Raw genomic sequence first — 26,455 nt, 5'->3', positions numbered from 1 at the left:
CAGCGGCTTTAAATAAATTGAAAAAAAAAAAAAAAGTCAGTATCTTTTTTCAGAGTACAAGTCCAATCTGCTGTGTTTCTTCTTTGCAGACACACTAGAAAACCAAAAAAAATAAAATGAAATAAAAATTCAGGTTTCAAAATAACAGGTACTGGAAAGTTGATTTTACTCAAATTTAAATAAATATAAAGGCAATTAGAGTTTAATAAAATAAAATAAAAAAGCATCAAATACAGATATCATAAAATATAGGAATTTCAATAAATTAACTATACAGAGGCTATTAACACAAATGTCATGAAATAAATTGTCAAATCAAAATAAGTAAAAAAAAATAACTAAAAAGGCCGTTCATTAAATAAGTAAAAATTTACACTTTTTTTTTAATTAATGCATTTACATTCGAGTTATTCAAATGCCTTTACATTGATTTAATTCAGCACAAAAAACCTCCAAAGCACCTTTAAAATTGTACGTAAACGCGCACACAAACCTGCTGTTGTTGTCATGGCAACCACTTTGTCTTTGCTGCTTGTTGGTCATTTTCAGCAGGCTGCCAATCAAAACCATGGTTACAAAATATCTCAAATGATAGAAGCGCGCGGAACATAAAATGTGTGCCTTGTTGCTGAAATGATACTGTTTTTCCCTGTTTACTTGTCGCCATTCATTTTTTCAATGTAATCACACTACCTCTTTAAAAGGAACAAGATCAGCTCTAGCGTCAACACCAGTGGAGTCAGCATGGAGTAAAATCCTTCGAATGGACTTGAGCTCTGGCTTCTTGGGATATCGCCTGCATTCCTACACGCCACACACAGTGCTACACACACACACATGAATGCACAGAATAATAAAGTTATTTTTTTCCCCTTTTATAACAGTCCTCAGTATTCTAATGTGACTTAAAACATAGCCTGTGCAGTAAGTTTAATGGCCTTTTTTTGTCTCGGTAATTTCGATACTATTTTTGATTTGAACTGAGATATGTTAATTCGTCTTTACAGTGTATTTTTATATTTGCGTACAGTATATTGGATGCCTTTACATTTCTTAACTTTGAGCGGGAGGCTTTGTGGATGTTTATGCTCCAACCCCAAGTGTTGTCCCCCAAAGGCTGCCATTGAAACTTCCACCTCGTCCGAAGATCTTCCGAGTAGTTCTGGAATGCATAGGTTTATTTACAGAAAACATTTTTCACAAGGAAGTTTCGTAATATTAAACTTTTACCCTCTTGTCTCAGGAAGTGAAGAGCATCCTTGTAGCCACTGTGGAATATCTCAGCCAGTTCCTATGAGTCGAACATGGAGTTAAACTTCAGCACAATGTGAGTCAAACATGGACACTAATGTGAGTTAAATGTGGACCTGTTTCGCGTGAGTCAGGAAGTCATGCAAATTTACCTGTTATTTTGTCCACAAATTATTAATGTATGACAAGTGTCGGTGTATATATTGTACAGGTAGTTAACGTGTGTATTTTATTAGTAATACTTTAGTGATATTGTATTTGATGGTGTGATAGGAGATTTTACTCATGTCACATATATCAATGAAGGTTGGGAAACTGCTTTAGTCAAAGAAATACCTCTGGGGCGGGAGGCAGGAAGGAGGTGTAGATGCGTCGCACGTTTCCCGCAGTCACCTGGATGCTGAGATTACAGCAGTGCACGGAGATGGTAGCCCATGCGCCGTCTTTGGGGCTAATGTCGCTCTCGCTGCAGAACGGCGCCACCGTGATGGTGTTAGGAAGTTCCAGCAGCGGCATGTTGTTGCTCAGGGCCCCATCAATGTAAAACTTAACACACATACCGATTGCTACTTTAGGGATATCGACATGGAAGTCATGATGGTTCGATTTTGCCTTTTGGGGGGGTGTTCGGCCCACCTGTCCGCGGTAGGAGGGCGGGAAGAAGCCGCAGTAGACGGGAAAGAAGCAGCTGCACATTAGCACCTACGTACATGGACAGGAGAATGAGAGTCAAACATGGACACGGTAATGTCTGTAAACCAGGGGTGTCAGACTCATTTTTTGCACGGTCCGTATTGTCATTACGGTTACCCAACGAGGGCCGTTGTGACTGGGAAACCATAGAAACCCGTAATCGCCTCATCATACTTACACATCAAACTTGTGAATTAGTTTTGGAAACAGAAATCAAGGGTCAGGGGTTTTGTTCCTGTTTGGTTCCACAAAAAATGCTTATAATATCTCAATATTATCATTTATGATGTCTGACAATTGGCCGGCACGGTGGATAAGCTGGTAAAGCGTTGGCCTCACAGTTCTGAGGTCACAGGTTCAATCCCGGACCCACCTGTGTGGAGTTTGCATGTTCCCCCCGTGTCTGCGTGGGTTTTCTCCGGGCACTCTGGCTTTCTCCCACATCCCAAAAAGATGCAACATTAATTGGACACTCTAAATTGCCCCTAGGTGTGATTGTGAGTGCGAATGGTTGTTCGTCTGTATGTGCCCTGCAATTCGCTGGCAACCAGTCCAGGGTGTACCCCGCCTCCTGCCCGTTGACAGTTGGGATAGGCTCCAGCACTCCCCGCGACGCTGGTGAGCATAAGCGGCAAAGAAAATGGATGGATATATCATAAATGATAAAGTTGAGATATTCCAAGCATTTTTGTGTTGTCAAATGTGAGTAGTTGAAAAACACATTAATCTTGATTTCTGATTCCAAAACTAGTTTGTAAATTTGATGAGATGATTAAATATTTTTGTTCCACAGTCATAACGGCCCTCTGAGGGAAACTGGAACAACAATGCGGCTCGCGAGAAAAATGAGTTTGACACCCCGGCTATACAGTAACTCAAACACGGAGCTACAAATAATCTTATTTCTGTCAATCATAGAGGCAAAAAAGAGACAATAATGTAAGTCAAATATAAAAATATGTGATCCAAATATGCAAATCAAATACTGACAGAATGAGTCAAAAATGGGGCTAATTGAATCAAACTCTTGAGTCACACAAGGAGACAAAATGTAAGTCAATGAGGGAGACAAAAATGGACGAAAAATAAAAATGTGACTCGAACGACGGAATGTGAGTCAAACAGGAGTGAGTGGCCCACCTGTATAAGCTCCTCCCTACTGTCAAAGTGAGACACCAGAACATTGCTCCCGTCGCTCATCCTGGTGAGCGACACGCACAGCCTCCCTGAGGCACGCCTGTGGGCATCTTCCGGAAGTTTCTCTCGGAGGGAGTCGCGCAGCGTTCGCAGGAGGCTGAAGGTCGGGTGGAAGACGCTCAGGCAATGTTTTCTGGCCTCTTTGGCCGCCGCCAACAAGTCCGCAAACAAATCTTCTGAAGATGTTTTGAAACACAAGATCCACCTTATGGATAATGTCGGAATGTATTATTTTTTGCGCTGTCCGTCTTCAACGTCACACACTGAGTGAAAGAGGAATCTCTTCCCTATTGTGATGAACTTTGTATGAGCGTGTTGGTGAACCCGGCGAACTCGTTTGACTCTGTGAACTTGAGTTCAGTTACTTATATCGTTACTACTACACATATCTGACCACAGTCGGTACTGAACACTGGAAAACAAAAGGTCAACTCTGAAGAGCAGAGAAAGGACACAAAAGAGTAAGAGTCAAACTCAGGGTTAATGGAGTAAAAGTTAGGGGTTAAGGTTGGATGTAGGGGTATAGTGGGACTAAACTGAAGACTCACGTACATATTACAATCGATGACTCACACTTGCACATCAGGCAATTGACGCATCTCAAAAACTGTGAAATACATCACTTTATTACCGGTGTTTTCACTGTATAGATATAAAAGCTGGAAGTCGGAACTTTTCTCTCATATTCATCTTCTGATCTGAAACTCAAATGCTTTCAGTATACAACAATAATAGTAATAATTCACCTTCCCATTCCAATATCTTTGAACGTGACTTTTTATCTACAATTTAGTTGTACATATATGTTATGTAAATTACAGACAGCTATAAAAGAACCGTAGATATCTGTAACACCAGTATGAGATAACCACAATTTGATTCTGATGAGTCATCATTTTAGTTCCAGATATCATTAATTCAACTCAGTTCAAGACAGACATGTCCATTTTCAGATATCTTAAAGGGGAATTGCGGTGGTTTGCATTAAGAATGTATCCAATAGGTCATGTAATATGTACTCTATCTTGACAATGTGATGTTAAATCCTCTCTCATTAAAAAGTGTTTTGACAAGATTTTTATCGACAATTGCGAATTTTCAGGGGCGCCGCCATTTTCGCAAGTCAGAAAGATTCAGAAAAAAGTCAGATTTGAACCTGTGGCTGTAAATGATGTTGAATATTCAGATGGTTCTTCGGGTGGAATGACGCGCAGTCTGACGAGCTTGCTCCACCATTCGGCGGTGCGAGCTCTGGGGCTCGGCGGGGTGCTCGCTCTGCCGAGCAGTGGAGCCGTGAGCTCACCGGGGTGTCACCGCCGCTGAGCAGGGGAGTGAGCTCATGGGTCCGCCGCTCGACGGCATTATTTACATGTCACAGTTTGAAATCTGTATGGAAGTATTCCTCTGTCTTCCCGATCAACCGATACTGCTATTTCTTCATCAAATGAGGATAAATCCAAGAAATCAGCCTTGGGCATCATGGTGTCCCATGTAATCGAACGTTTGGAACGGCACGTAACACGTCACATTCGCGCACGCAGGTCATGTAACTCGCAAAAATAGCAGCGCACTTAATGCAAACCACCGGAATTCCCCTTTAGGTAAAATTTTGATTATCTGATATTGTTGATATCTATAAATGGAATTATGAATTACACATACCTCAATCACCATTGCACCACAGTTTAGCTGGATTCTGCCATGTCACTTGATGTGTGGCGGGTTCTGGGTGGTTTACTGTGGTGTAGTGATTTAGGGTTAGGGATCAGAGAAATTAGCGTAAGGGCTAAAAAATTAAGGGAGTTAGGATTAGGGTCAGGGCTAAAGTAAAAGGTTAGGGAAGGTAGCGTTACAGCAAGAGTAGAGGTTAGGGATTAGAGTTACATTTTGTAGAAAGGGTAGGGTTAGAGTTTAAGAGCATATTTTTGGTTAGGACAGGATCAGAGGCGTTTCCCACCGATGGGGAGTCCCACAGTCAACGCCGCGGCCACCAGGCATCCCGAAGACGCGCCGCAGATCTTGGAGGCTCCATACACCAAGCGCGGCGCTCGCTCCAGGATGCACGCCGCTGCTCCCAGGTAGTAAACGCTTCGGAAACCGCATCCCGCAAAGGAAATATTCCACTCTTCGCGCCGGGGGAACATTCCCAGAACACCCGGGCAAACTCTTTCAATCTCGTACTACACACTCACACAAACACGCTACGCACGGCGGTGTTGCATAACGAACAAGATCAGCTTACAACACCGCTGTTTTCATAACACAGAGAAGGAGGGGTGGGATTCATAAAAACTCTTCATGTGGTTCCGCCGCAGGATTTAAGTAAAATAATACATTTCAAATTTGTAATCATTAGATGTGTACAGTAAAAAATTGTTGCCTCACTCAGTAAATTCATTTTTTTAATTGGGTGTGTAACAATGTATATTTTAGTTAGTGTAAAATTATCAAGGTAAAGGTATATGTCTAAAAAGCTATGCAACAAGTAAAAAAATTGAAAGCCATATAAAATCTCAAACAATATTGCTGCACTTATGACATTTTCGATGACATTTGACATTTTGTGTATGATACTTTTAGTCTTGTTTTAATACATTTAAAAGTAACTTTTTATGTATGTGTGTATACATAACTGTAGTGGATTGTATCAATACTTTGTAATGATTAAAAAATGCACGTTTAATGTATCAAAGTAAGACAATTATTTAACTATGGAAATACAAATGCCATTAAATAATCTGCTTAATATTTCAAAATATATACACTATAAAGCGATACATATATTGTAAATACAATTACCAAAGATTATAATTCACAGTGTAATTAATTAACTGATACGTTAATACATGACCATTCATTTTCTGAGCTGCTTATCCTCACGAGGGTCACGGGATTGCTGTAGACTATGCAAGCTGTCATCAGGCAGGAGGCGGGGTACACCATGAACTGGTTGCCAGCCAATCGCGGGGCACATGGAGAGAGACAACAGCTGCACTCACAATCACACCTAGGGGCAATTTAGAGTGTCCAACTAATGTTGCATTTTTTTGGGATGTGGGAGGAAACTGGAGTACCCGGAGAGAACCCACACACTTCACTGTTCACAAATTCACCTGAATACTGTCATGTTTTCCTATCCTCATCCAGCTCGTCACTGAAAACCTAACAAATCTAGTTTTGGATTATGTGATCAGTATTTGTCCAAGTTTGTTACCAGTGGTTCAAATACTCAATTGGGACAAAGCTTTGTGTCTCAAATGGTGGGGCATGACGTCATGGGAAAATTATCCATTCATGTTTTTTGTGCCAAAATAGGAATCGGTGTCAAGGAAGTACTGTATGTTGAAGTGATAACTAAAAACAACTAAAAGACAAGCTCTGTATGTTGGGGAGGAACTCTGTTGTGTGTCAAATTTATAAGGCTTTTTTTTTTACAGTCTTCCATCCATTTTCTTTGCCTCTTATCCTCACAAGGGTCACAGGGAGTGCTGGAGCCTATCCCAGCTGTCAACGGTTAGGAGGTGGGGTACACCCTGAGCAGGTTCCCAGCCAATCGCAGGGCACATAGAGACGGTGGCACTCCCAATCACACCTCGGGGCAATTTAGAGTGTCCAATTCGTGTTGCGTGTTTTCGGGAACGTGGGAGGAAACCGGAGTGCCTGGAGAAAACCCACGCAGGCACAGGGAGAACATGCAAACTCCACACAGGCGGGGCCGGGCTTGAACCCGGGTCCTCAGAACTGTGAGGCCAATGCTTTACCAGCTTATCCACCGTGCCACCCTTTTTACAGTCTTATAATAGAGTAATAATACCTAATTAAGTCAATTATTGTAGTACATTGATGCTGAAATGACCATCACGAGAAATCAGATTCCTACCAACTTCCATTGTAGAAGCAGCTTTATTAAATGATAATAACTTTCTCAGACATTATGATGTCACGTCTCTAAACTCCGGCTTCAAGGTAGGAGTAGGGGGCGGAGTTAGGGGCACGTATGCATCCAATTCATTGGACGACAGGATGGACGGGAGTGTAGTCTCGTCCTGGTCACTCCACAGGTTCAGGTCCGATGGCAGGCTGGAGCACCTTTGCAATCTTGATCCCACCCTGCAACACACAATTATAATATTTAATATATCCGTAGTCTTCAGCATATATCATCTTTCACTATACCATTCATCCTCTTCCTCATCTTCGTTATCCTCCTTGTCGTAGAGATTCTTTTGGAAGCCTCCCGCCGCCCTGTAGAGCCAGCTCAGGTCCGGGCGCAGGTCCGGCAGCCAGTGTGCCATTCTGCAACATTGGATTCTTGGTATAACCCTTCAAAATCAGGATGATTTTGCTCTGTCCCAGAACACTAACCCCTTGCTCTTTTTTTTTTTTTTTTGTCGACCTGGGGCTTTAACTGGATTTGATTCAAAAATCAATGGCCATCTTGCTTTAACAATAAAACATAAACACTCAGTCACCTTTGCGCTAGTGAGAAGGCCGGCCCGAAGGACTTTGTGCTAGGGAACCGCAGGAAGGAGGAGGACACCTTGAGTGGAAACAGCTCAGACATGTGAGACAGGAAACCGCCACCAGGGTGCGCCTGTCTGCACGCCACGCACAACACTGACACATGTAAGGTCTAATATTAACTGGAAGGACAGAACATTGCGGAGCGACCATACGTCAGTTTAATTTTGTAACGCTGATCACTGTAAGATGGCATCTCCGTGTAATAAATATCAGAGGAAAATAAGCCCGAATAAATAGCTTACGTAGCTCTCTGGGAACTAAACATGGACGCACACAACATTGCGGAGCCACCAAGTAAGAGTCAACCAGAACGCTATTCGTAATTAACGATGCCATCTCGACAAATCTCAAGAGGTACCCTGGACGTAACAAATATTTTTAAGTCACTCCACGGAACATAAACACGGTTGGACGCAACTTTGTGGCGCCCACATGTTAGAGTCGCCCTTGTAAATTATTGGTTACCTTTTTTGAGGTTAACTGGGAGGTTCTCTATGACGGATGGGTTGAGCCACCAGTGCTCCTCGCTAGACCCTGCGGCTTCCACTGGCACCTCAACTAGATCACAACAGGCTGGTTTGGGGGAAAGGGCCTCCAAACTCCTTGGGGGAGGTTCACAATCTATAAGATCTGTGCAGGGAATTTTCAGATCACGATTTATCTTTTTTGTTTGTTTGTTTTTTTTTAAATTAACAATAAGATTGTGTGACTTTGCCCTGACTGTTGTCTTGTAGGAAGCGTAGCGCGTCGGTCCAGCCGTTGTGGCAGATCTCAGCCATGTCCTGTAAAAAATAGCTTTAACTTAGCCTAGTCAATAACAATATAGACAATAAAGATGAAAAAACAAATTAAATGTTCAATCATAAATCTATGGAATGATCCTAATGTGCTGCAAGAAGGAACCAATTATTTGCAATGTCTATCGCCCCCTATGGTGAAATTCTGCATTACAACAACACAGCCAGGAGAGACTCAAACTTGTCTTGTGTTTGTGAAGAACATATCAAAATATCCCATTTCATTACCTCGTTTTGCTATCAGGGACCTTGTTGGGCAGCTAAGAGGTCCTTGGAAAGACGTTCCGTTCGTTCCCGAAAATTATTGCTTTAGTGCAAACAGTATTTATTGTATTAAAATAATAAAATACACAGTGACCTTTTCAAAAGCCTGTTTAAAATATGAAAATGTAAATAAAAAATAATTCTCAACACCAAATTGAATTCTCACTGTGATATTTTGAGTAATTAATTAATTCCAATTATTCAACTGATTATTTTATAAAAGTAGAACACGATTATGTAAAATAATAAGGATTTATTCAGATTTATTTAAATTGTACAATACATGTAATTATCACTAATTAGACAATACAAGGAAAAATAAGTGATTTAAAATTGTTCATTATAACTTTTCATTATGAATGTAACTCACCCCAAATCCATCGAGTCACTATGTGAACAATAACATTAATAAAACAATATCAATATTTGTATTATTATTTATCATTATTATTATTACATTTATCCAGACCTGGCCAAAAATCAATTGGACACCAATTAGGAGAATCGGCTCACTACCGTTACCAAGGCAACACCCGGTGCTGCGCCAGCACTACCGCTATTCCTCGGAGTTATTTGCAGTCTCACCTCCGGCTGTGGCGGGAAGAAGGTGCTGGTCACCCGGTAGACGTTCTCCGAGTTGACCTGGATGCTGACGTTGTTGAAGCGCACCTGGTGGAAGCTGGGAGTGTTCCCCCGCGGGCAGAGGTCGCTCTCGCCGGCGTACGCCGACACGGTGATGGTGCTCTTCTGGTGGCCGCGGGGCAAGTTGTCGCTGACCGCGCCGTCCACGTAGTGCTGATGGTGAAGGGACAGTGAGCGGCAAGCCGGCGTGAAAGGGCCTTCTTATAGTAAAAGTTTCATCATAAAAGGAAAGTTTAAAATTGTTAGCAAGATTTCAGTGGAGCATCACTTACTAACTCCTCCCCCCATTGAGTCTCCAAACAAAGCCGCGCCCCTCATTAACAGTCGCACTGTAAAGTACGTGCAACCACTGATCTAAAAAAAAAAAAAAAAAAAAACACTGGATAGTGCATAAACATCAAGCGGTATGTCGATTGGTTGAAGGCAGTTGGCCGCCATCTTGGTACTCCCAAAACGCGTGGAGGACATTGTTTACAGGTTGGATTATGGCGGGGGTTTTCCTCAAAGTTTGGCATGTAGAATTAAAACTGGTTGTCTGAGCTTGACATTTTTTCATTTCTGGTAACATGATGGATTTTTAATTCGACTTAGTAAGACAAAAAATGCTAAGTGCTAAGGAAAGACATACAACACCGTGACTACCAAGAAACATTGCATATTACAAAGGGCCTGATTTCCATGACATGTTAACTTTTCCCAAAATACGCTGTGAAGCCCTAACAGCATAAGATGGCAAAAAACTATGCATTTTAATGTAAAAAAAAACATTCAATTTTAAGTCAGATATATTTTTGAAAATAAGGACTCGCATTGGGAAAATACATGCTAAACGCATTGTTCATTTGTTGTCTCTGCGACGTCCTATTTCAGACAGAAAATTTAAACTTGTTTCCTCGCATTTGAAAATCAAGTTCAATTTGCAGAGTTCTGTATTATGAAATTCAGCAAAAACCTCTCAGAAAATGTGTTTTCTTGCTTATCCATTGATGAAGTTTGGGAAAATATTGACATCGCTTTTTCGCGAAAAAACGTCGGCCTATAAAGGTGAAGCAGAGAGTGAACAGTAAACAACAAGATCTAAACGAAACTTTGTTCAAGTGAATTAAGCTCATCAGAAAATTAAAAACCCTTTACGAACTTTAACAGTGTCATAGTAAATCTTTCTAATTTACCTGTGGCATGGTTGTTTTGGGAGTATCAAGATGGCGGATGGCAAGTTCAGTTTTGGTTCCTATGAGCCATCCAGTCTTTTTTTTTTTTTTTTTTTTTAGATCATTGCGTGTGACCAAGGCTGCTACATTGCTAACACGACATTCATAATGGAGTAGTACGAGTACTCGTGTTTTGCTTTGTGGGAAACTCCCCCTTGAATATTATGTTCCTGAAATACTATTTTCAGGCTTTTATCCACATCAGTGCAAGAGCTATGACTCGAAACCTTTTCAGCCAATCAGAAGCCAACTGCGGAAAAATAATGAATTTCAAAAATGCTGCTCACTCACCACGCCACGGTAGGTAGGAGGAATGACTCCACAGTAGAAAGGGACAAAACAGCTGCACAAAAGGGCCTGGAAAAAGTCAAATTGTGACATGAAATGTTGCAAGAAATGAAAAAAACCAAACAAATTACGCTCCACCACCTGAACGAGGTCCTCTCGGCTGTCGAAGTCGGACACCAGGACGTTTTTGCAGTCGGACACCCGTGTCAGTGAGATGCAAAGCCTCCCGGAGGCGCGCAGGTGGGCGTCGGGCGGCAGGCCGGCCAGCAGCGACTCCTTTACCAGCTGCAGCAGGTTGTAAGACGGGTGCAGTGGGCCCAGTTTGTGCTTCCGGGCCTCCTTTGCCATGTACATCAAATCCGTGCAGCACTTCTCTGCAGCATCACAGAAAAAAAAAACCTCAACACACTCAAAACACTCCATGGACAAAAGTGTTTAGACACACCTAATTTATTGATCAGAGGAGCTGTAAAATCTTAAATCCTGGGACCTACCAAAGTAATTTAACTACATATATCTTAAGTGCTCTCATTTGATTCTGAAATTGAGACTACCCTGCAAAGATACAACAGTTTAATTTGTACCACCCCAGTTAAGTTTGATGATGATGCAATGATATGAAATTGAATTGATGTATGATGTGATTGCACCACATTTTATGACAGGGCAAAATCTTGAGTGGCAGATTTCTCAGGGAAGGTTGGTTTGTTTTTACCCCAAAAATAACTATTATATGGAAGTAGATTAGTGCCACCAGGATTTGAATTTGAAATGTAAAGTGATCACATTTTTAATAGCTGTATTTCAGTGTAACATATCAATGTTAAAAACTGAACCGGCTACAATGTCGAAAATTCACCGTCTGTGCCACCAGGCAGGGTTACTTCAGGTCAAAACCGAACAGCCAGCCAATCCACTTATGCTTTTTTAGTACGTGACGTCACGTGACTAAGAAAGCGTAACTGCGATTGGCTGGCTGTTTGCGTTGGTGCTCTGCCTCTAATCTACTTCCATACTATTACAGGTAAAGGTAGCATATTGTAAATATACAACAATGTACTCCTTAAATAAAAGCGTGGAACAAAATTAAATTTGGAAGGAAAATGTGCATAAATTATTGGTGAAAGCAGCCAAGATATGATTCAGATGTGCTGTGATTTTGAAATAATTCCATGAAATATGTGCAGTTTATGAGAAAAGGGAAGGGTGTGCTTCACGTCGTATGATGACGCATGCAGACGGACCTGCAGTGGAAAGGGATTGGAATTAGAATAAGAATCTTCAGTGTTATCACAGGGCGACATGGTGGGTCAGCTGGTAAAGCGTTGGCCTCACAGTTCCGAGGACCTGGGTTCGACCCCAGCCCCGGCTGTGTGGAGTTTGCATGTTCTCCCTGTGCTTGCGTGGGTTTTCTTCAGGCACTCCAGTTTCCTCCCACATCACAAAAAATAAATTGGACACTCTAAATTGCGCCTCGGTGTGATTGTGAGTGCGGCTGATTGTCTCGATGTGCCCTGCGATTGGCTGGCAACCAGTTCAGGGTGTTCCCCGCCTCCTGCCCATTGACAGCTGGGATAGGCTCCCGTGACTCTTGTGAGGATAAGCAGCTAAGAAAATAGATGGATGGATGGTTATCGCAAAGTACAGAATAACACTTTTTGTTTTTTCTTTACCTAAACACTGATGTAGAGTATGCTGAATCGGAAACGATCATGAAATGGAATCATTAGTAAAGTTCAATTGTGAGGAAAAAAATATATGTACAGTAAAGGAATTGCTGTATTCGCGGGAAAGACCGAAATAAAAAAATGGAAATGACTCACTTGACTACTCCGTGGATTTTGTGTAACTTCTGCATAAAACGGAGGGTGTGCCTTGATAAATTCACTGTTATGATGACTCACTAAAGGGCATTCAAGGAGCAAACCCGGGGCCCCCAATAGATGTAAGTGCCTCTTATTTAATACCAAAATATACATATATATTACACAGGAAGGATACTATAGTTTAATTATTATTTGTTAAAGCAATCAAAACTGTTTACTATTTATTTTTCAAGATAAGTTCGGTGTTCTGATGACTCACCCAGCGGGACTCCCGTGGCGAGGGACGCGGCCATCAGGGCCCCCGCAGAGGCCCCGTAGATCTTGGATGCGTTCCGGATGAGACAAGGGAACCGCTCCAGGATACAGCTCGAGGCTCCCACGTAATAAATGCCCATAAAACCACAGCCGGCGAAGGAGAGGCTCCACTCTTTCTCCTTAGAGCTCGACATTCTCGTGTTCGTATGCGTAAAAATGGTTGTTAAAACGTGTCCTTGTATTATGTCCACATTACCTGGGTTGGTGTGCGCGTTGGCATCCAAAGGTGAGCAGATAGCGGTGACGTCACGATCATCTGATTGGATGGAGGTGGTCCACGTGACTGGAAACCAGCCAGCAGTCCCGACGAGAAGCTGCATTTGGTCAAGCTTCTTCTGTGTTCGGATGAGTTTTTTTTTTTACGGAGTAAAAGACGTTTTGTTTCGAAACAATGAGCATTCCGGTGGTTGACTTTAGTGCGAGCAGCCTCAACGTGGAGGATATCGACCAGGCAGACCTTCGCCAACTGAGCGGGGAGTTAAAAATGGCTTTTACCGAAGTGGGCTTCGTCTTCTTGGAGAATACTGGAATCTCTCAGGCGGAGGTGAGACTCAAAAAATTCTGGTTGTACCAGTGGGAGTCGTTGAAATATTATTATAAAATGGAAAAAGGGTGAATCACCTCACCTCATGAAAAGCGAGAAATAAAAAAATAGAAACGTTTATATTATTATTTTTTTAACGGTGGACAAAGTAACTCGGAGAAAAGTGAAGCTAACGTTCTGCATAGCTATTGTTAGCTACTAATTACCATTACTGTAATTTTTTATTACTCATATTTATTTATCTATGTATTTATATCAGTTTATGAAAACCGTAACAATACTCTCATATTTCTCAAGTAGCAAAATATTTTTTTACGCATGCCAGCATCAGGTGTTCCTTGTTAGCTGGTAGTTTCAAGGTCAATCCCAACCCCCCCCCCCCCCAAAAAAAAAAAAATAACAAAAAAAAAAATCCAACATAAATCACACCCGAACTGTGGTACCCACCCCCCACCCCCTCGCCAATACAAATTATTAGCACAATTTACACATTTATCTATCTATATTTGAAAATAGAACATGATATTCAGTCTGCGTGTCTTATCAGGTTTAAACTACTGCGTCTTTGCTTTTTTTTCCCCCAGGGGAGGTCACTGTTCTTAATTCCATCCACCCATCCATTTTATTTGCCGCTTATCCTCACGAGGGTCGCTGGGAGCGCTGGAACCTATTCCAGCTGTCAACGGGCAGGAGGCGTGATACACCCCGAACTGGTTGGCAGCCAATCGGTGGCCACATCGAGACAAACAGCCGCACTCACAATAACACCTAGGGGCAATTTAGAGTGTCCAAGTGTAAATTTTTACAAAGTGATGTCTGATATCACAAACCAACCGTAATATTATGTAGCTTGTTTTCCAAACCAAATGGGACTTGAGTTGATCCACTTCCTCGTTACATCCCGGTGTTGTTTTAGGTCTCCAAACATGAGACCATTCCAGAAGGAATGCCTATTTTAGATGCTTAAGGGCAGGGGTGTCAAACACATTTTTGTCACGGGCCACATTGTAGTTCTGGTTTTCCCTCAGAGGGCCGTTACGACTGTGAAACCATAAGAATCGTTTATCGCCTTATCATATTGACATGGTGAAATTTATGAATTACTTTTGGAATCAGAAATCAAGGGTCATGGGTTTTTCAACTATTGTTGATGTTTGGTAACATTATAACGCTTGCAATATCTCAACGTTATAATTTATGATAATGCAATTTTGAAATCTTGGCACAGATTTTAACAAGAATCATGGAAGTTAACATACATGATTTGCCTTTGCGGGCCACACATAATCATATGGTGGGCCGGATCTGGACCCCTCGCCTCGAGTTTGACACCTGTGCTTTAGGGCCACCGTCGCTGTACCCCCCCCCCCAAAAAAAAACAAAACGTTTTGATTGTTTTGAAGTTGTTAAAATGAATGCTTGTGACAAAAAAATCACTTAATAATCAAAATGTACATCTTGCTTATCTTCAACGATTCTTACTAAAATCATTATAATTATAACCAAATATTATTTACATGAGTCATGAGATGTCCAAAACTGCACCAGGCTTGTTTAAAACACTTGTGTGGATTGTTATTATGTAATATACATATTTTTTTGTTTTTTCACCTTTTATGTAAACTTTTTTTAATCCTGTACTTTTAGTCCAGTTTTGACTTGTTGGTATTGAGGAGGACATAAGTAAAAATATGAGCATTTCCGTGCAGGTTGATGATGTCATGGATGCTTCCAGAAGGTTCTTCCTGCAGCCAGATCACCTCAAAAGGCCTTTCAGCAGGAAAACCTTCCCAAACAATCCCAATCATGGCTGGGTATCCCTGGAGGCTGAAAGGTGTTTTTTTTTTTGGGGGGGGGGTGCTTAGACCTGTTTTATTGAATGGTTGAGTGGGGTGCGCATATACTGGATTGAATCATGCATGTTTCATATTTTGGGGCTTCGATTTGTCGTCATGGATCCACTTCAGTCTTTTTATTTTGATCATAAGAAACACAGTTGGATGAGAAGACTTGATTGAAATGGAGCACTGACCCCCCCCCCTTTTTTTTTTTTACTGGATCTTATCAGCTAATCATAATTAGCATGTCGTATAAAATACAGTGGGCACCTTGATGACTAAGAAGAAGTGCATGAATACCTGACCGTTTTGCAAATTATTTATGTAATTATTTTGTTTTTATTTCTGCATTTGAACAATTTCAGGTTAAATCCACAAAAACCGGGAGATCTAAAGGAGGCATTTAACCTGTCTTCGCTGCATCCCGACATTGTAAGCATTTTGTTTTTTACAACGGGATGAAACAACAAACTTATTGTTTTTCCTTTCCTTCCATCAGCCTGACGGATGAACTATCTCCAATTAAAAATGAATAAATTAATCATTGTCTTTTGTGTAGAAATGGCCCACATCTGAGGCGCAGGCGGGACTCCGGGAGACCCAGACGGCTTTTTTCCACCGCTGCAAAGAGCTGAGCCTGCGAGTTTTACGGGTGATGGCTCACAGTCTGGATGTGGACCCTGACGTCTTTTTGAACGCGCACCGCCTGATTGGAAGTACGAAGTACTCATGCAAACCTCTTTGTTGTTGTCGTTGTTGTTGTTGATTAATAATTTGCTACTCGAATGGCACATCTAACTATTCTGATTTGTTTTCAAGTTGGGCTCAATTTGCCTGAGGAGTGTTACTTAAATTTAGGCCTGAGATTCCTTTGGTCATTGGGCATCGTGAGTAAATTTGGCAGAATACACTTTTTCTTTTTTCAAATCTTTCTCATGTAAAGTATGTGCCTTGGCTCAATAAGTTTGCCATTTTCTTCAGAGCAGCATTTTCCATTCTTCCGTTTTCTGAAATTTTTCCTCCTGGCTTGTCTTTGTAGCCGATGAGAACGGCACGACGCTGCGTTCGTTGTACTACCCGCCGGTGAGGAGCGAGCTCGCCAAGGAGGGTCAGCTGCGATGCGGAGAACATTCCGACTACGGGAGCATCACCTTGTTGTTCCAGAGCGCCGAGGGTCTCCAAGTAAGGGAACAAAGGGGATTACGACAACATTTTAAATGTCATTCCATAACCGGTGTGTATTGCGTGTGTTCAGGTGCGCCGACGTTCCGGTGAGTTCATCTGCGCGCCTTGCGTGCCCGGAGCCGTCCTCGTCAACATCGCTGACCTGATGCAGCGTTGGACCGGTGACCAATTTGTGTCTGTGGTGAGCACTTTGAAACATTTTTTCTTCTTTTCAGAGGACTTAAAAAAGCCTGTAATTCTATATATCATATAGTTTGTTATTACAAGTATTGCACCAGTTTTTCCCATTAATTCAATATGAACTGGAGAAGTTTTCCAAGTTGTAAAGTAGCTCTGGGATCCTACGAACCTCTAGAGGCCTTCTGTAATTGATGTTTACATTTAAAAAAAAAAAACATTCTCTTAGCCGCTTATCCTTACAAGGGTAGTGGGGAGTGCTGGAGCCTATCCCAGCTGTCAACGGGCAGGAGGCGAAAACACCCTGAACTGGTTGCCAGCCAATCGCAGGGCACATTGAGACAAATCACACCTAGGGGCAATTTAGAGTGTCCAATTAATGTTGCATGTTTTTGGAATGTGGGAGGAAACCGCAGTGTCTGGAGGAAACCCACGCAGGCACGGGAAGAACATGCAAACTCCACACAGGCTTGTCCGGGATTGAACCCGGTACCTCAGAACTGTGAGGCCAACGCTTTCCAGCTCATCTATCGTGCCGCCCTGTTTAAATTTAGTTCTGGTTAAGTTAATTTGGGCCTTTCAAGGAGGGTTGTACTTTCAAGATATCCAGGTAACTTTTGGAAGCGGTCTGAAGAGCCACTTGGAAGAATTTAGTCCTCCATGGGTTTTCTTCTTGCACTCCAGTTTCCTCTGACATCCCAAAAACATGCATTCTTTGGAAACTCTAAATTGCCCCTTGGTGTGATTGTGAGTCTGCATGGTTATTTCTATGTGCCCCGTGATTGGCTGGCGCCCAGTTCAGTGTGTAAACTGCTTCCTGCCCATTGACAGCTGGGATAGGCTTCAGCACTCCTGTGACCCTTGTGAGGATAGGCAGGGCAGATAATGGATGGATAGATAGTTCTAGGAAGTATAAGTAGAAAGAACTCACCCAGACCTTCTCACTGCAAATTTATATAATATAAATATTATATGATTAATAAAATAGTTTTGTTTTTTAGTCATATATTTTAGAAAGATCCCTATATTTATGATTGGAAAAAGTAGTATATTTTCAAGAAAAGTCACATTTGTGATATATGTGAAGAGTTCAGATGCATAAGCAGATATATCCATTTTTGTTGTTTATGTTGATTCTGTGATTGATATATTTATTTATTACATATTATTGGAAAGAGTAGTGGAGGCTAGGCTCAGGACAGAAGTAAGTGTCTGCGAGCAACAGTATGGTTTCATGCATAGAAAGAGTACCACAGATGCATTATTTGCCTTGAGGATGCTCGTGGAAAAGTACAGAGAAGGTCAGAAGGAGCTACATTGTGTCTTTGTGGATCTAGAGAAAGCCTACGACAGAGTACCAAGAGAGGAACTGTGGTACTGCATGTGTAAGTCTGGTGTGGCAGAGAAGTATGTTAAAATAGTACAGGACATGTATGATGGCAGCAGAACAATGGTGAGGTGTCCCTTAGGTGTGACAGAGGAATTTAAGGTGGAGGTGGGACTGCATCAGGGATCAGCTCTGAGCCCCTTCCTGTTTGCAGTGGTAATGGATAGGCTGACAGATGAGGTTAGACTGGAATCCCCTTGGACCATGATGTTCGCAGATGATATTGTCATATGCAGTGAAAGCAGGGAGCATGCAGAGGAGCAATTGGAAAGATGGAGACATGCACTGGAAAGGAGAGGAATGAAGATTAGCCGAAGTAAAACAGAATATATGTGCGTGAATGAGAAAAGTAGAGGGGGAAGAGTGAGGCTACAGGGAGAAGAGATAGCGAGGGTGGACGACTTCAAATACTTGGGGTCAACAATACAGAGCAATGGAGAGTGTGGTCAGGAAGTGAAGAAACGGGTCCAAGCAGGTTGGAACAGCTGGCGAAAGGTGTCTGGTGTGTTATGTGACAGAAGAGTATCTGCTAGGATGAAGGGCAAAGTTTACAAAACAGTGGTGAGGCCGGCCATGATGTACGGATTAGAGACGGTGGCACTGAAGAAACAACAGGAAGCTGAACTGGAGGTGGCAGAAATGAAGATGTTGAGGTTCTCGCTCGGAGTGACCAGGTTGGATAGGATTAGAAATGAGCTCATTAGAGGGACAGCCAAAGTTGGATGTTTTGGAGACAAGATTCGAGAGAGCAGACTTCGATGGTTTGGACATGTTCAGAGGCGAGAGAGTGAGTATATTGGTAGAAGGATGCTGAGGATGGAGCTCCCAGGCAAAAGAGCGAGAGGAAGACCAAAGAGAAGGTTTATGGATGTGGTGAGGGAAGACATGAGGGCAGTTGGGGTTAGAGAGGAAGATGCAGGAGATAGGCTAAGATGGCAAAAGATGACACGCTGTGGCGACCCCTAACGGGACAAGCCGAAAGGAAAGGAAGATTTATTACATATTATTACTGTATATATTTTTATTTACTATTATTATATTTTTATGTATTATTATAATATATTTATTTATTGTATCTTTATTATATAAGTCATATAATAAATCAAAGACTCTACAGAATGGATATATCTGCTTTTGCGTCTGAACTCTTCTCTTCTCCACATTTTTTAGGGCAAATATTTTTTTTTTTTTTGCAGAAGAAAGTCAATTTTTTTTGGATAGATAAAAGTTGCATATTTTAAAAAAAATCTATTTTCAGTAACGTCATGAGGTCATTGAGAACAAAGTTGTGTAAATGTTACATAAATGTTGTGAAACTTAGTGCTTGGAACTTAGGGCAAATGTGCAGCAAGCAAGTGAGAGGGTTGGAGGAGGGGAGGGGGGGGATTCATTTCATGCCCAAAGAAAGCGTGTTATTCATCCATGTCCTTCAGCTCCACAGAGTTTTGCTCCCCCCGGCTGGCGACCCGGGCACACGTCAGTCTCTGGCGTTCTTCGTCCAGCCCGACGACGAGGCTGTGGTCACTTGCATCGACGGATCCCAAAAGTACCCCCCGGTGCGCTCGGACGCTTACCTCAACGAGCGCTTTAACGACTCCTACGGCCGGATGTGATACACCTCCCCCCCACCTCCCGCCCCTCCCCGATGCCTTGCTGCCAACAAGCAGCTTTATTCACTCTTTCCTGCCACTCGAAACAGCACAATTGCAAGTTCAGAAAAATGTGACGTCCACACCGGACATTCCTCACCACCGTGGAGACAAGTTTTGATGCCGCAGAGTTTGGTGCTAAACTTTTGAGCTTCAAATGCATTTAATCTTATAACCACTCAGGAACGAGAACAACTACAGTGACAAATTTAATCCAATTCGCAGCCGTGGCAAATGTTTTTAGACGATCGCGAAGAGTTCATGCATTATAAAGTGCCTTCATGAGGACTCTTTCGATTTCAGTCAACTTATTTTAAGCAGCAATTTCTAAACAAGATTTTTTTTTTTTTGACTGAAAATTTGTGAGCAAAAAAATGAATCAAGCTTGAAATTTAACCCTTAAACACCTTTTTATCTTCAGGAATGCAAGTGATGAAGTATAATCATAACTGTTTATCTTTTTCATTTTTACTTAAGTCTAAAAAAAGAAACTGTTTTAGTTTAAAAAACGTTTTTAATAAATAAACTTGTGTTTTTGTGCTACAGATTTGAAAAAAGATGATTCAGGTTTTTCGTAGATATATTTAAAAAGGTAAAAATGAATGTAAACAAAATCATTCACATAACCTATTTCCTAAAATAAAGCTCATTTGGAATTTTTTAATAACAAATTTCTCATTTTTGTATATATGAACTCATTATTGAATGATTGAAAGTAGATGATTAAACCATTGTTCCCCCTATATTGAATAATCAATTAATTTTAAGTGACAAGATAAGAAATAATTACTTCAATGAAACAATTTTTAAAAAAAGTTCAGGGGCAATGATTATGTCAAAGTCTCTTTGATCAGCGGGGGTCGAGAGGGGGGCGGGGGGGTCAATTGAGTTCTCCACTACCAGCACCACCCCTTTTGCACCACATGACCTTCGTAAGTTGACTCCTCCTCCGAAACTTTAAAACCAGCTGCCACGTCCCTTTTCAATATTGTTGTAATTGTATTGCTAAAAAATATCTGTACTTTTATTTTATTTTTTTTTAAAGATTGAAGCGACACCATGAACATCCCGGTGGTGGATTTCGGCGCTTGCACCCTCGACGTGGACGATATTACCCACACGGATCTGCGCAAGCTGAGCATGGAGTTAGAAAATGCTTTCACACAAGTGGGATTTGTTTTTCTGCAGAATACGGGCATCACGCAGGAGGAGGTGATACAACACTTTTCACTCCTTAAATTGCCCACAGAAAGAGAAACAGCAAAGAAGTTTTTATATGCATTTGATTCTTGGAAGGTTGTGATTAAAAGCCAATGTTTGAGATGCCGTTTGAAGGTGTCGTTGCATATAATAACAGACATGAAAGGTTCGGGGGGAACTACTGGATACACATTTTTTCATGTTTTTTTTTTATTTATTTAAATGCATGGCCATCCTGGGGAAAATAAGGCGGTATTAGCTTTATGATCATTTTTTTCTACTTGTGTGTGGAGCTCTCCTTTAATTTAGGATAACATTAAAGCGATGCAAAAAAAATAATTTTGTCTACCAATTTGCTATTCTACAAGTCTATTGTAGGTATTACAATATATGTTTTTTGGGGGGGTAAACGGTGTATATTTTAATTTTTATACACTTTATTAAAAACTTTGTATTTCTGAGGAATAGTTTTATGTCCAACAAAAAAGCTGTATAGAGGAAATAAAAATATATATATTTTTTTACTTTTTTTATTTTTTGGATGGTTGGGAGGGGTCTTACAGGGCCAAAGGTTTGTAAAAAGCTTATTTCGAATTTTAAAACTTTTTATGTGTGTGGGGGATGTGTGTGAAAAAATGTCCATTATTTTAGAAATGGTCCTTTCTAAAAATGTGAGATAAAGTAGAGGATTGGTTTTTATTTTTTTGTAGTGTTTTGAAGTCATTTTTGCTAGAAAAATAGCATATTTTAAAGTCTTCTATTTTTTTAAATGAAAAAAGGCATTTAAAAAATGTAACAAAAACGGTCTTGAGAAATAGTTTTGCTTAAACCTTAGCAAAGCTCTTTTATTTTGATAAAGTTGTGTATTTTTTCCAGATTAAGTAGAGTAGAATTTTTTTGAGGGAAAAATTTGTATTCTTGTATTATATATGTGAGGGAATTTTTGGGGGAGAAATACTTGTATATTTTCTAGAAGGTGTGTTTTCAAGAATTGTTTTTTTTATTTATATTAAAATGTAGAATAAATTAGGGAAAATTGTCTCTTATACAATCCCTTGGAACTACTATTAATGACATTTACAGTACTGTAAGTACTGTAGTGGTAGTAAAGAAAGGATACCTCCCCTCATTTCATCTTTCTTTACTTTTTTTTTAAATCTTATCAGCAGTGACTGAGTAAAGATTCAAAAGTCAAAAGTGGCTTTTGCGTGTGTGTGTATTTTTTTTTTGGCGAGGCACAAGATAGATTCACCTTCACACTTTCCAGACAATTTTGAGTCGTCAACGTTAATGCATTGCTAATGCCGTATGCGCGTGGGTTTTCTCCGGGTGCTTCGGCAAATCCACCAATTTGATATGTTCCTTCTCTGAGGTGGACGGCGTGATGAACGCTTCCATGAAGTTCTTCCAACAGCCGGATGACCTCAAACAACCGTTCCGGAGGAAAACCTACCCAAACTGCGTCGTCCACGGCTGGCTACCTTTCGGAACAGAAAGGTGACGTTGCTATGCGTGTTCAGCACAAATCAGGCTTTTAATCCTCATTTTTGATTGAGATTCAGAGAAATCTATTCAACTTCATGCGTCATTATGGCCCTTCATCCTGGCACTTTTACACTATTAAAAGTCCTGTAATTTATAAAAAAAATATATATATATATATAAAATTGACTTTAATTTTGTCAGTTATTACAAATAAAATAAAACGGAAAAGGGATGGAGCGATGGGGTGCTGCTATTGTTGCATGTTTTTATTATTTTTGAATGAAAATTTAAATTATGTTTTCCACCATTGTACAATTATGACGGTAAAACACACTTAACAAATCAAATGTTGGGTACATAAGTTAACACACCCCTGGGCTATACAATAGTAGTAATGTGATATAGTCTATGCAATGTTTGTATGCTTGTGTATATACTGTTTGTTTGTGTATGTGATTGTTATTTTAGGGTCGATCCAAACAAGCCAGAAGATTTAAAAGAGTCGTTCAACTTGACTTCACTAAACCCTGACATAGTAAGTTCACGTCATATGGGATGAAAGTACAAGCACATTTTCTAGCTTCACTCGCATCATCTTGTCTCATAAAGCGAGTAGTCACAGAAATTGTTGCTCATTAAAACTTACTATTTTCTGCTCTGCCTAGAAATGGTCAACCTCGGTGGGATTCCGGGAGACCCAGACGGTGTTTTTTCAACGCTGCAAAGAGCTGAGTTTGCGCATTTTGAAGGTGATATCCCAAAGTCTAGATGTGGACCCCGACATATTGCTGAGTGCACACCGTCATATTGAAAGTAAGTGCTCATCAATTTGGGATATTTGGGAGAGAAAAGGCATGGATATTTTTAAGCACAAAAAACAAAAATACTGTGAAAAGTGTTTTTCTACAAAAAAAATAAAAAGCAAAAAATGGTGATATATTTAAAAAATATCTTTGAAAAAAAACATATTTTTTGTAGAAAACAAACACATTCATCCATTTTCTTAACCGTTTATCTTCACAAGGGTCGCGGGGAGTGCTGGAGCCGATTTCACTCATACTTTTCACTAAAAAAATAAGTTTGATTTTGTGATTTATTTTTTTTTTTTCAGGTAGGAGTTTTGTTTTTCAGCCAACGATATTTTTAGTGGGAAAAAAAGAGGAAAAAGTTGTATATTTTCAGGAAAAAATAGAGTTTGGGGAACCCTGCCTTAAAGTGTAACAGCGAGTGCTTCTTTTCTTAGCCGATGAGAACCTCACAACACTGCGTTCGCTGTACTACCCGCCGGTGAAGAGCGAACTCGCCAAGGAGGAACAGCTGCGATGCGGAGAACATTCCGACTACGGGAGCATCACCTTGTTGTTCCAGCAATCCCAAGGACTGCAGGTAAGGAAGCAGTTTATCTTGATTTTTTTTTTTTTTTAAACTTCATTTTTTAGAAAAATGTAAAATGTACAGGTGGCACAGCTGGTAAAGCTTTGGCATCACAGTTCTGAGGTCACAGGTTCAATCCCAGACATGTGGCATTTGCATTTTCTCCCTCGTGCCTGCGTGGGTTTTCTCCGGGCACTCCAGTTTCCTCCCACATTCCAAAAACATGCAACATTAATTGGACACTAAATTGCCCCTCGGGGTGATTGTGAGTGCGGCTGTTTGTCTTAATGTGCCCTGCGATTGACTGGCAACCAGTTCAGGGTGTACCCCGCCTCATACCCGTTGACAGCTGGGATAGGCTCCAGTACTCCCCGCGACCCTCGTGAGGATAAGCGGTGAAGAAAATGGATGTAACTGTACAGTATTTTGTAAAAAAAAAATGTTTTTCAGGGGAAAAAAAAATAAGATAAAAGTTTTTAAATGTCTGAAGTTTTTTTTATCAATGTTTTTAAATGATGGTGTAGTGGCTGACTGACTGATGTGGGGAGTGTGGGTCCGATTCCCAATAGGTAGTGGTGTTGATATGATGTCCCCTGTGACTGACTGCCGACCAGTTCAGGGTGTAGTCCGCCTTTTGGCCACAATCAGCTGGGATAGGTTCCAGCACTCCCGTGACCCTTGTGAGGATAAGTGACTCAGAAAATGAATGGATGGATAAAAGTATTTAAGTTTTTAAAAAAAAAAGCCATAGACTGTAATTTGAGAAAATATATATCTTATATCTTTTTCACATCAAAATTATTTTTGAATGAAAAATGCACATTTAAAAAAAAAATCAAGGTCTATATTTTTTTATGAGGAAAAGAGTTTTACATTTCATGTATACTAGAATAAATATATTTTGTAGTTGAATTTACATTGAAAAAAAGCATTGTATAAACAAAAGCCCAGATATTTTGAGAAAAACTATTTCTGAGAAAACTGTTGCAAATGATAAGTGAAAAAATGGCCATAGTTTTTTTTTTTTTTTTAAGGGAGTATATTTTTTGAAAAACATCAAGGGAAAAAAGTTGAAATTTTGTATTGTATTTCATTCCCAAAATGGGCACCCTTCCCCTGTTGTGCAGGTGCGTGGGCGTTCGGGTGAGTTCATCCTGGTTCCGTGCATCCCCGGTGCCGTTCTCCTCAATATCGCCGACATGATGCAGCGTTGGACCAGTGACCGCTTTGTTTCTGCGGTAAGTGGATACTTTCTGTCAACCCTGGTTTATATCCTAGGATACAGTCCAGCCCCGCCGGTGCCAGGTGAAAATCTGCAATACAGAGATCCATGTCTAAATCACTTGGGGGGTCATTTTACTGTTGGTGTCACTCCATCAGGTCCACAGAGTTTTGCTGCCCTCCGCCGATGACTCCAGTTCACGGCAGTCCCTGGTTTTCTTCCTCATGCCCGACGACGACGCTGTGATCTCCTGCCTCGACGGAACAAACAAGTACCCACCGGTCCGGGCCGGAGACTACTTTGTAGAGCGCCTTGGCTACATCTACGTCGACGACGATTTGTCGTGTCGTAGTGGATCTCAGTCGGAAAACGATCCACATTAAAACGTTTTTTTACAAATTGGAAATCATTGAACGCTGTTGCCTTCATTTAACTTTCTGAAAAATAGAACTTGTTTTCTTGAGTTTGTTTCCTTAAATATTGTTTAAAAAAAAATCACATGTAATTTTTAAAACACATTTTCTATTTAAAATATATATCCATCCATCCATTTTCTTAACCACTTATGCTCACAAGGGTCAATGGAGTGCTGGAGGCTATCCCACCTATCAACAGGCAGGAGGCGGGGTACATCCTGAACTGGTGGCCAGCCAATAACAATCACACCTAGGGGCAATCTAGAGTGTCCAATTAATGTTTCATCTTTTTGGGATGTGGGAGGAAACCGGACTGCCTGGAGAAAACCCGCACGGACGCAGGAACAGGAAAAATCCACACAGCCAAGGATTTGATCCCTGGTCCTCAAAAATGTCAGGCAGATGTGGTAACCAGTTGAGCACCATGTTGCAAAATATACTTTTTTTTCATAAAAATGTACAACTTCACTATTATACTACATTCTTTGAAGTCAAGCCCCCCCACATATGTTTTTGAATAGACATTATCTTTGAAGTTGTATTACCAGTAAGTTGCCAGTTTCCATAGTGTAGTGGTTATCACATTCACCTCACATGCAAAAGGTCCCTGGTTCAAGATTGGGTGGAAACAAGCTTTCTTTTGAGGCCCCATAGCTCAGTGGTTAGAGCATTGTTTTGGTAAACCAAGGGTCGTTAATTCGTATCCCACTGGGTTCTCCATTCCATGAGAGGGGTTGCGTCAGGAAGGGCATCCGGCGTAAAAACTGTGCTAAACAAAAATGAGTGATTCACTGTGGCGACTCCTAACGCCACATAAAAGCCGAAAGAAACTTCTTTTCCGGTAAGTTACTTTTTTGGGAAATATACAACCTGAGTAAATTTATAGCATTGCTCATATTGTACTGAGCAGCCCTTTCTTATGTCACAGGAAGTTCCATTTTCTGTTCTATGGTTATTGTCACTTGCTATC

At 40.9% G+C, this 26,455-nt stretch overlaps 4 protein-coding genes across 6 annotated transcripts; 2 read left to right on the top strand and 2 right to left on the bottom strand.

Moving 5' to 3' along the window:
- Position 1: 1 nt before the first annotated feature.
- Positions 2-5,334, bottom strand: LOC133501849 (patatin-like phospholipase domain-containing protein 2). Of its 2 annotated transcripts, XM_061821937.1 has the most exons (9): positions 5,099-5,334; positions 3,085-3,317; positions 1,888-1,953; positions 1,588-1,797; positions 1,231-1,291; positions 1,049-1,162; positions 694-823; positions 494-553; positions 2-94 (listed from the first exon to the last, which is right to left on the bottom strand). In XM_061821937.1, exons 1-9 carry the CDS (start codon positions 5,283-5,285, stop codon positions 37-39), a joined length of 1,119 nt encoding a protein of 372 aa, XP_061677921.1. In that variant the 5' UTR covers positions 5,286-5,334; the 3' UTR covers positions 2-36. The 2 variants fall into 2 exon arrangements, with proteins under 2 accessions (XP_061677921.1, XP_061677920.1); XM_061821936.1 differs by lacking the exon at positions 2-94 and having other exon boundaries at positions 339-553.
- A 1,739-nt stretch (positions 5,335-7,073) lies between these two features.
- Positions 7,074-13,328, bottom strand: LOC133501981 (patatin-like phospholipase domain-containing protein 2). Its single transcript, XM_061822208.1, has 9 exons — positions 12,953-13,328; positions 11,009-11,241; positions 10,871-10,936; positions 9,312-9,521; positions 8,387-8,447; positions 8,131-8,295; positions 7,614-7,758; positions 7,318-7,437; positions 7,074-7,251 (listed from the first exon to the last, which is right to left on the bottom strand). Exons 1-9 carry the CDS (start codon positions 13,326-13,328, stop codon positions 7,074-7,076), a joined length of 1,554 nt encoding a protein of 517 aa, XP_061678192.1.
- On the top strand, positions 13,289-20,203 carry LOC133502035 (uncharacterized). Of its 2 annotated transcripts, none has more exons than XM_061822357.1 (7): positions 13,289-13,552; positions 15,262-15,386; positions 15,756-15,822; positions 15,950-16,106; positions 16,430-16,572; positions 16,646-16,661; positions 19,581-20,203. In XM_061822357.1, exons 1-7 carry the CDS (start codon positions 13,400-13,402, stop codon positions 19,907-19,909), a joined length of 990 nt encoding a protein of 329 aa, XP_061678341.1. In that variant the 5' UTR covers positions 13,289-13,399; the 3' UTR covers positions 19,910-20,203. The 2 variants fall into 2 exon arrangements, with proteins under 2 accessions (XP_061678341.1, XP_061678342.1); XM_061822358.1 differs by having other exon boundaries at positions 16,646-16,756; positions 19,573-19,893.
- A 467-nt stretch (positions 20,204-20,670) lies between these two features.
- Positions 20,671-26,438, top strand: LOC133502036 (uncharacterized). The gene is made up of 7 exons (XM_061822359.1): positions 20,671-21,000; positions 22,361-22,485; positions 22,942-23,008; positions 23,139-23,286; positions 23,717-23,859; positions 24,975-25,085; positions 25,228-26,438. Exons 1-7 carry the CDS (start codon positions 20,848-20,850, stop codon positions 25,450-25,452), a joined length of 972 nt encoding a protein of 323 aa, XP_061678343.1. The 5' UTR covers positions 20,671-20,847; the 3' UTR covers positions 25,453-26,438.
- The last annotated feature ends 17 nt before the right edge of the window (positions 26,439-26,455 follow it).

Source organism: Syngnathoides biaculeatus, chromosome 6, assembly GCF_019802595.1.
Source record: "Syngnathoides biaculeatus isolate LvHL_M chromosome 6, ASM1980259v1, whole genome shotgun sequence".
Classification (NCBI taxonomy): Eukaryota; Metazoa; Chordata; class Actinopteri; order Syngnathiformes; family Syngnathidae; genus Syngnathoides; species Syngnathoides biaculeatus.
This window is presented reverse-complemented; position numbering and strand designations above follow the sequence as displayed.

Bases quoted from the DNA above. Each gene is read 5' to 3' on its own strand.
- LOC133502035 (XM_061822357.1), top strand. From the start codon at position 13,400: ATGAGCATTCCGGTGGTTGACTTTAGTGCGAGCAGCCTCAACGTGGAG. The intron at 13,553-15,261 runs GTGAGACTCAAA...ATTTCCGTGCAG, and splicing joins CTGGAATCTCTCAGGCGGAG to GTTGATGATGTCATGGATGC. The intron at 15,823-15,949 runs GTAAGCATTTTG...TCTTTTGTGTAG, and splicing joins CTTCGCTGCATCCCGACATT to AAATGGCCCACATCTGAGGC.
- LOC133502036 (XM_061822359.1), top strand. From the start codon at position 20,848: ATGAACATCCCGGTGGTGGATTTCGGCGCTTGCACCCTCGACGTGGAC. The intron at 21,001-22,360 runs GTGATACAACAC...TCCTTCTCTGAG, and splicing joins CGGGCATCACGCAGGAGGAG to GTGGACGGCGTGATGAACGC. The intron at 23,860-24,974 runs GTAAGGAAGCAG...CCTGTTGTGCAG, and splicing joins AGCAATCCCAAGGACTGCAG to GTGCGTGGGCGTTCGGGTGA.
- LOC133501981 (XM_061822208.1), bottom strand. From the start codon at position 13,328: ATGCAGCTTCTCGTCGGGACTGCTGGCTGGTTTCCAGTCACGTGGACC. The intron at 11,242-12,952 runs GTGAGTCATCAG...GTGATGCTGCAG, and splicing joins CGCCACGGGAGTCCCGCTGG to AGAAGTGCTGCACGGATTTG. The intron at 8,296-8,386 runs GTCAGGGCAAAG...TTCCCTGCACAG, and splicing joins ACGCTTCCTACAAGACAACA to ATCTTATAGATTGTGAACCT.
- LOC133501849 (XM_061821936.1), bottom strand. From the start codon at position 5,285: ATGTTCCCCCGGCGCGAAGAGTGGAATATTTCCTTTGCGGGATGCGGT. The intron at 824-1,048 runs GTAAAGGCATCC...GTGTGTGTGTAG, and splicing joins CCCGCTCAAAGTTAAGAAAT to CACTGTGTGTGGCGTGTAGG. The intron at 554-693 runs GTAGTGTGATTA...TTTGATTGGCAG, and splicing joins ATCTTGTTCCTTTTAAAGAG to CCTGCTGAAAATGACCAACA.